The sequence below is a fragment of the Balaenoptera ricei genome, chromosome 8, assembly GCF_028023285.1.
Source record: "Balaenoptera ricei isolate mBalRic1 chromosome 8, mBalRic1.hap2, whole genome shotgun sequence".
Taxonomy (NCBI): domain Eukaryota; kingdom Metazoa; phylum Chordata; class Mammalia; order Artiodactyla; family Balaenopteridae; genus Balaenoptera; species Balaenoptera ricei.
Genome location: NC_082646.1, coordinates 66,765,890 through 66,774,946, shown reverse-complemented (window position 1 = coordinate 66,774,946; position 9,057 = coordinate 66,765,890). Strand labels below are relative to the sequence as shown.

Below are 9,057 nucleotides of genomic sequence, written 5' to 3'. Positions count from 1 at the left end.
GGTCAAGTTGGAAGACGCCGCGAGCGGGGGGCGCACGAGGCTCTCTGCGGGCTGGAGCGCCGCGGCGGTGCGGGAGCAGCGGGTTTGGGGCGGGGGCCTGCGCGGCGGGGGCCTCGCGGCCCGCCGGGCCCACCCCCGCCAGGCTGACAGCCGTCCTCCGGCCACCGCGGCCGCGCCCCCTCCGCCCGGGCCGTGAGGGGGAAGGGAGGGGGCCGGGAGGGGCGGCCCGCGGAGGACCGTGTGAAAATGAGGCCGGGGCTCGGGGGCCGGGCGGGGCCGGGCCGGGGGTGTCAGAGCGCGGCGGGCAGGGCGCCCGCACACACCTCCCGGAGCCGCCGCCGCGCTCGCCGCCCGCGCTCCGCCGTCTCTGCCCGCAGCCGCCGCGCCTTCCATGGGGGTCGCGGGCCTTGGCTGCCCCTGGGCGGCCCGGGCGCTGCTGCCGCTGCTGTTGCCGCTGCTGCTGACGGCGGCCGTCCCGCCCGGTCGGGGCCGCGTCGCAGGGCCGCCAGAGGGTGAGTGTCCGGCCGCGGGGGCGCACCTGGCACGGCGGGCGGGGCGGGCGCCGGGAAGGGGTCCCGTGCCCCTCACGGGGGCGCCCGGGGCTCGGCTGCGGAGCTCTGCGTGGCCCCCGTTCCCCTGGGGCCGCACCCGCAGGCCAGGCAGAGGCGCTGCCACCGCGCGGGCCAGAGGCCCAGGGCCTGAGTGCGCGGCCCGGCCTCGGACCCGGGGCTGATGACAGTTCCCGCCGCGGTCCCCGGGGAGCGCCTGCTGGGCAGCCTCGCGCGGGCTGAGCGGGGAGCAGGGCTTTGGAGTCTCCTTGCGGAGATGGGGAAACTGAGGGCTCCGGCCGCGGTCCATAGTGAGGTTATGGCAGCCGCGCTCCTTTCCTCTGGGGCCGGGAAGCTCTCCTGGGGGCTTCAGGGTCGGCTCCAGGGATTTTTCTATCTGTGGAACAGCTGCTGCTTGAGAATCTGGGAATACCCGTTGTGCACTAACTGGACTTGGAATACTTTCAAAACTCTTGTTTTTAATGAACATCCTGGAAGGGGTATCAGCCAAGGAAAGGCTTCTGCCAAGGCCGGTTTCCAGGTTGAGAGGGTGGGCAGCGGTGAAGGGGTGGAGGGGGGCACCAGTACCTCTCTGCATGGTCTGAGGGTTCAGGACGGTGTGCTCAGAGCCCAGGGCGAGCTTTCCCCCCATACCCCAAACCCTGAGAAAGCTGACAGACACTGCTCGGTTTTCAGAGCATTTTTGCCAACTTGCTCTTTCCTTCAGCAGGCCTTTACCATCACCTACTCATGTGCCAGGCACTGTGCTTGGCCTCAGGGACACAGGTCCAATATGTAATCAAGACACCATCTAGATGGGGAGGCAGGCAGGAAAACAGTGACAATGTGATATGTAAGCATATCCTGGGGGACACCTCACCTACACTCTGGGGTCCTGGCAGGCTTCCTAGAGGAGGTGGATCTGAGCTGAGTCTTGAAGGCCAGTGGAGAGGGTATCCCAGTCAGAGGGAACAGTCTGTGCCTGGAAACAGGGGCCTGGACATGGTTCAGTTCATCCCAGGGGCTCCCAAGCAGTTTAGCTGGCGAGGCATGAAGTGGGATGGGCTGGTGGGAGACGATGCTAGAGAGGGGCCAAGGCCAGGTCACCAGGGCTTGGGGCACCATATCAGGAGCTGCTGTGCTCTTTTGCAGACGTGGACGAGTGTGCCCAGGGGCTAGATGACTGCCACACCAATGCCCTGTGTCAGAACACACCCACCTCCTACAAGTGCTCCTGCAGGCCTGGCTACCAAGGGGAGGGCAGGCAGTGTGAGGGTAAGTGACTTGGGGACCAGCAGTGGGTGGGCCAGCAGGGGAAGCTCCCTACCTCCTCAGCTCTTGCCGTGGCCACTTGCGTTGGTAAAAGTGCTTCAACAGCCCTCCCACCCCCCACCCCGGGTCACATCACCTACTCTCTGAAATGCATGTCAGATCCTTAAAAAACAGGGAACATCAGGTCTTCCCGAGAGCTGATCATACAGTTTTATCTGGCTCTGAAATGTCCTTTTGTCTAGCTTCTGCAAAGGAAAAGAGCTGCTTTAGTATCTTTTGGTCCCACTCAGTTTGGGGGCAGAAAGTCAACAGCCATGTTGATCAGGAGAGCCATACTTCCAGAACAGGGCTGATCCTGTGCTGATCCTGTTCCTCCCTGGGGCAGCACCCTTGCTCTGAAGTCTGAGTGCCAGAGTCCTGCCCTCCCTTGAGGTTCTGGTGGCTCCATCTTGTCCTTGACTTCGGGCGGTTTGGTGTTGTGACCTGCCAAGCTTTAGAGCTGCACCAAGAGCCTGCCCCATTTGGAGCTGCAAGTTGGCCCTGGAAGGATGTGTGGAGTGATATTTTAAGCCCTTAGAGCTCTAGATCTGGGAGCCTGAAGTCTGGACTTTGCCATTTTGTGTTCTGGACCATGGGGGATTAGCTCAGTGTCAGGAACTCTGCCGTTGAGAACTAGCTGCAGACTGGACTGTCATAGGAAGAGGCTGCTTGGGGCATGGAAACTGTGGCATGTTGGAGCTGGCAGGGCTCTTCAGGGAGCTCTGAGCCAATCCTCTCCCTCGTGTCACTGATGGGGACACTGAGGCTCAGGGGAATCGGGAAAGGGGTTGTGGGCATGATCACACAATTAGCCGGCAGGTGAAAAAAAGTCAGATCCCCACTCTAGCTCTGTCCCTGACCCCGACCCCACGTCTCTGCTGTTCACGCAGCCTCCTGGTGCCCCTCTTTGGTTGGGTGAGAAATCCTAATAAATTTATGGTCTCCTTTGTGCAGGAGGAGCAAAACTCCTGCCTCTCCCATCAAAGGAGACGTGCTCCTGGTCAGGTTCGCAGCAAGTGGAATTGGTGGTCCATCCATAAAGCCCTTCTGTTTCTTCAGGCTCATATTTTCCCAGAGACAGACAGCCATCTCTCTATCTGCCCTACATCATGGGAGGCCAAAAGAGTACCTCTTTCTGAAACATCTCTCCGCCAGTTCCTCCATACCACATCCTCACCGTATTAAATATTCTATTTACAGTACTGGAATTCACACATGTTGGTACCCTGTTTGGGGAAAAAAATGTTCACTTTTTCACTGTGACCTTCAGTCACTGTATGCTCTCTGGGGGTAGAAACCCTGCCAAGGTTTCTTTTGGTTAAAGTACTTATTTAGTAAATAATGTTGAATAACAAGTGGCAAGAGTTTGGTTATTCTTAGCTGTTGGGTTTGGCTTATCACAAATGAAATTGAATTGCTAGCAGTTTAGAGTGAAAAGTCTACTATTTAGTTTAAAATAATGAATGATTGACTGGCATCGCTGCTTTTATACCTTTAAATTGGTTTTAAAATAATATGTGATTATTGTTATAAAAAGTCAATACAAAACAATACAAAAATGTGTAAAATAGAAAAGTAAAGACCTTCCTATTTATCCGCAGGTAATCACTATTAACAGAGACCATATGTTCTCCCTGTTAAGAAGGATTTGATCTTTTGAATACTTGTAGTGTTTATAAACCTAGTGAATAAGGATGTCCCTGTTTAGTTTGGATTTCTGGTACAGGGATCCAGAAATGGAAACTTTCTTCCAGGAAGAAAAAGGAAAGAAAATGGGGATTGCAAAGATTCAAAAATGTAGATATTCAAAGATGTAACTCTTTTATGTGTATTTCCTGGCTTATTAGTTTTTAAGCCTCTTGGGTCCAATCTGTGGTATCATTTGTGTTGTGATTATCACCGAAGTCTCTTGCCCCTATTTAAGTTCAAGGATGGGAACTGGTTTGCTCAGAGTGAACAGAATTTTATCCTCCACAAATTTCTTCTGCCAAAATGTTGGAAAAATGAAAGTATGGGCCCTGAATAAGTATTTATAAAATAATGTGATTCAGAAGTGGCTTTAGGTAAATGATGTTTTATGCTAAATGATCTTACTTTATATCCCAGACTTTGGGGAGGGGATGTTTCAGTGGTCAGTATTAATTATATGGTCCTTATTTCTCAGTTTAAGGAACTGAATCAGGTTTAACAGGGATGAATCTAGACTTGGCCTTTGTATTTTTGGTTTTTTTTTACTTCGTATTTTGAAATAATTTTAGACTTAAGAAAATTTGCAAAACTAGTGCAGAATTCTTCACATATGTCTGTCACTTATCTTACCCTAATGTTAACAATTTATATAACCGTAGTACAGTATCAAAACCAGGAAATTAACACTGGCACAATATTATTAAATAAACTATAGACTCACTCAAATGTCACCAGTTTTTCCCTAACAGTTTTTCTATTATTTTTCTTCCAGAATCCAACTCAAAGTCCCACATTACATTTAACTATTGTCTCCTTTGTCTCTTCCATTCTGTGACGGTTCCTCAGTCTTTCCTGGTCTTTCATGGCAGTGACACATTGATGAGTACTGTTCAGTTCTTTTGTCGGCCTTATGTTTTCACATGATGAGAAGTAGTATGGTAGGAACTGATGCGATAAGAGAATGTCCTATGTCTTCTCTCGATAAAATTGAGGTTACGCATTTGTAGTAATACAAAAGTGAAGCTTTCGGCAAAGCTGCTACAGAAGTGCTATTGTGTGCTTTTCAGTGCATCACATCTGGGGCACATTATGGCAACATTCCCACTACAGGTGATGTTAATCTTGATCATCTGGTTAAAATGGTGTATTCTGGGTTTCTCCACTACAAAGTTACTATTTTTTCCCCTTTCAGTATATATATATATATATATATATATATATATATATATATATATATATATATCGGGGCAGATATTTTCAGCCTATGCTGATTTTAGCACCCAACTGTGGATCTTGCCTGCAACAATTATTACTGTGATATGTGACTTGGTAATTTTGTATTTCTCTAGTTCCTTACACATCTATTAATTGGGATTCTTCTGTAAGGAAGATCTGTCCCTCCTCCCCCATTTATTTATGCATTGATTTATGTGTTTATGTATTTATGCCAGTATGGACTCACGGGTATTTATTTAATTATATAGTTATTTATTTTTGGCTCAAGTTGTTCCAGCTTTAGCCATTGGGAGCTCCTTCACATGGTCTCCTGTGTCCTGTTGACATGGCTCCATCATTTTTTGAGAAATTCCTAATTTTCTGGTACCACAAAATGCTCCAGCCTCCACCTGTATTTTCCCCTCCCCAGCCCCGGAGTCAATTACTTCTCTGGGAGCACTGGTTTTCCTTTTATTGGAAAAGGATGTATAGAAACCAAGATCTGGATGTTTGGTGTTTTCATTGTTACTGGGATGTCATTCCTCCTAGGCCCTCTCAGTGGACAGAGCTAGGAAATATATGTATGTGTACTAACCCACACATACACATGTATCTATATTTATTCCTTGTATCTATCCATTTCTATATATATATTAAAAACAGTGAGTTACACTGATACTTCAGATTCCAAAACAGTATCACAGGATTCATTCTAACCTCCCTCTTGGCTTATTCATAACTTCTTTCTCCAACAGTGAAAAACCTGGCTCTCATTATCTGCAATATATGCACCTATTTGTTCAATCCCAGTATACACATAAAGTATTTACAGAATTACTACTCTATAATCCTGGGAGTAAAACGGATTTAATAATTAGGGTACAGTATTTGTATACAACTATTTTTGTATTTGGCCTTATAACATCCAGTCAAGCTACTATTTTTCAAACATACTTAGGCTAGTACTTTTCTTCCCCATCCCCTTCAGTGTGGTGTGTTACTCATTTACAATACAGTTAGGTTCATTTGTTTCTCTCTGTGTTCCATTTTTCAATCCCTCTTGTCACCCTCACTCTTGCTTCCTGGTTGATGTGTGTGTATGTAAAACATCACCATGGTTCTGAGAGTCAAAGCAGTTCAAAAACTCAGAGAAGTGTGACTCCTTCCTCCTGTTCCTTTCCTGTTCCCGTTCCTCCTTATTTCCACCCCTTCTCCCACACACCATGGGTCACCAATCTCTGTGGTTTCTGGTTTATCCTTCCTGTATTTCTTTTGCACAAATAAGCAGCTAACTATGTATTTTCTTTTTAACTGCTTTATTGAGTTATAATTTACATACCATAAAATTCACCAATTCTAAGTCAGTGGACAAATCAATGATTTTGGGTAAATTAGTTGAGTTGTGCAGTCATCACATAATACAGTTTTCAAGCATTTTCCTCGTCACAGTAAGATCCTTGTTCCCAGCCCCAGTTCCAGGCAACCACTAATCTATTTCCTGTCTCTGTAGATTTGCCTTTTCTGGACATTTCATATAAATGAAATCATACAAGATGTGGTCTTTTGTGTTTGGCTTCTTTCACTTAGCATAATGTTTTTGAGGTTCATCCATGTTGTATCCTGTACTGGTATTTCATTCCTTTTTATTGTTAACTAGTATTTCATGGACATTTGGGTTGTTTCTACTTTTGGGCTATTATAAATAAAAATGCTGCCAAGAATATTCACCTGCAAGTCTTTGTGTAGACATGATTTTGCATTTCTCTTGATACATACCTAGGAGTAGAATTTCTGGGTCATATGGTAAATTTGTGTTTAACCTTTTAAGGAACTGCCAAGGAACTTTCCAAAGTGACTATGTCATCTTATATTACCATCAGCAATGTATGAGGTTTCCCATTTCTCTACATCCTTGCCAACATTTGTCATTGTCTGTCTTTTTTATTATAACTGTTCTAGGGAGTGTGAAATGGTATCTCATTGTGATTATAATTAGAATTTCTCAAATAATTAATGATGTACATTTTTTTCATGTGCTTATTAGCCATTAGCGTATTGTCTCTGGTAAAATGTTGATTCAAATCTCTTGCCCATTCTAAAGTTGGGTTGTTTGTCTTCTTATTGAATTGTAAGAGTTCTTTATAAGCCCTTTATAAGGTATGTGATTTGCAGATATTTTCTACCAATTTGTGACTTCTCTTCATTTTCTTAATGTCTTTTGAAGTACAAAAGTTTTAAATTTTCACAAAGTCCAATTTATTAATTTTTAGATTTATGGATTGTGTGTTTGGTGTTGTATCTGGTGTTGTATCTAAAAAATCTTTACCTAACCCAAGGTCTCAAAGATTTTCTCATGAAAGTTTTATATTTTCTCTTAAAAGCTTTCTAGTTTTAGCTCTTACATTTAGGTCTCTGATGCATTTTGTGATTTTTGTGTATGGTCTGAGTTAAGGGCCTAAATCAACCATTTTTGCCTATGGATATCCAATTGTCTCAGCACCACTTGTTAAAAAGACTATCATTTCTTCCAATAAATTACCTTAGCACTTTTGTCTAAAATCAAGTGACCATAAATATAAGGGTTTATTTCTGGACTCTGATTCTGTTCCAGTGATCTATTTGTCTGCCTCTATGCCTGTACCACACAGTGTCTTGATAACTGTAGCTTTATAGTAAGTGAAAATCCTCCAAATTTGTTCTCCTTTTTCAAAATTGTTTTCCCTCTTCTGAGTCTTTTGCATTTCCATATAAATTTTAAGATAAGCTTGTCAAGTTCTGCAAAAAAAATGTGCTGGAATTTCGTGTGTGTGTGTGTGTATGTGTGTACCTCCTTATTTTTTACACGAAGATAACATACTACATATACTCTTTTGCATTTTGATTTTTTTTTTTTTACTTATTAGTATATTCCAGAAATCACTCCAAATCAGTTTGTAGAGATCTATCTCATTGTTTCTTTTTAACAGCTGCATAGTATTCCACCAAGTAAATGTACCTTAATTCTTCAACTGCTTGCTGTGCATGGGCATTTAGGTTGTTTCCAATATTTTGTAATTACAAATGCTGCAGCGAATAACCTTATGCATATTTATTTTTCTGTTGTTGGAGATTGCTAGATGTGGGATGGCTGATTAAAAGGTAAATGCATATTTCTCCACACTAAAGAAATAGTGCTTGTGTGGTTTACTTCTGTTTTACTCCTCAGATATTGATGAATGTGAAAATGAACTCAATGGAGGCTGTGTCCATGATTGTTTGAATATTCCCGGCAATTATCGCTGCACTTGTTTTGATGGCTTCATGTTGGCTCATGACGGTCATAATTGTCTTGGTAAGGAAAACGGTTGGAAATGGTAATTCTCCTTTACCTACCCTCCGGCACCTCCACCCCTTTCTTTTCTTTGACAAAAACATACTCATTAAAAGAAAAATGGGATCAGAGACCTTTGTTTTCTGGCTCCCTAGAAATCACACTTCCTGATAGAAAACCAGGTTAAGTATCTTAGTTTTTATGTGGTCATTCATAATATAAATCCTCCATTAGTCCAAGGAGGTGAGTGGACATTGACATTACTACTTATTGATTTTCTGGCATTGACTTGTTACCTTTAAGATCTTTGGTCTTGTGTTAAAAGGGTCTTGACTTATAACCATTTCTTCAATGGTAAGTGTCTCTCTTCCAGAATCATGTAAAACTACTTGTCCTGAAGATTCCACATGTGTGCTTGGATCTCAGCCAGGTAGACCCTCCTCTTTTTTCTTAAAAGAGAGAGAAATTCAAATAGAAACCTTCCATTAACGTCCTCCTAGTATTCCACAAACCAGAAACATCTGTTGGAGTTTCAGTCTCTGAGTTAGGGACTGCAAAGAGTATTGTTTACATTGGTTCCTTATGCCAGGAATAAAACAGAATTTAAAAATAGCAAGCAGTTGGATAGGGTTGAATGTTGGATGGTCTTAGAAGATGCAGCACACCTGGAAGGCAAGTGTTTGTGGTCTATTTGCACTTTAAGACTGGTGTTAGCAGTGGTACAGAAGGACATGGGACCCAGATGGCATCACATTCCTTTGACACTGATGATCCTTCATGTGGTTGACCCACTTATATCCACTTGGCTAACCAAGGAGCAGCTTGAGCCAGGCCCTGGCTCTGTGGGGACAGCTATTCAGATGCTCCCTTGCTCTGCAGTGGGAATGGCCACTTGATCAAATGCTTTGAGATCAGCATAAAAGTCACTAAATGAGTACAGGCAGAACTTGAATTTTTCGTGTTGGGGAAGGAGAGTATTTGGGA

The 9,057-nt window shown here is 44.5% G+C and overlaps 1 protein-coding gene across 6 annotated transcripts in view; it reads left to right on the top strand.

Annotated features, from left to right (window-relative positions):
• The first annotated feature begins 365 nt into the window (after nt 1–365).
• SCUBE2 (signal peptide, CUB domain and EGF like domain containing 2) overlaps nt 366–9,057 on the top strand; it is a 64,366-nt gene continuing 55,674 nt past the window's right edge. For 3 of the 6 annotated variants that reach the window (XM_059931089.1, XM_059931093.1, XM_059931087.1), the window contains exons 1-3: nt 366–512; nt 1,701–1,823; nt 7,969–8,094. In XM_059931089.1, coding sequence (XP_059787072.1) covers nt 392–512; nt 1,701–1,823; nt 7,969–8,094 — 370 coding nt within the window. In that variant the 5' untranslated portion in view covers nt 366–391. The remainder of the gene's footprint in view (nt 513–1,700; nt 1,824–7,968; nt 8,095–9,057) is intronic. The other 3 variants (XM_059931092.1, XM_059931091.1, XM_059931088.1) reach the window with 2 other exon arrangements.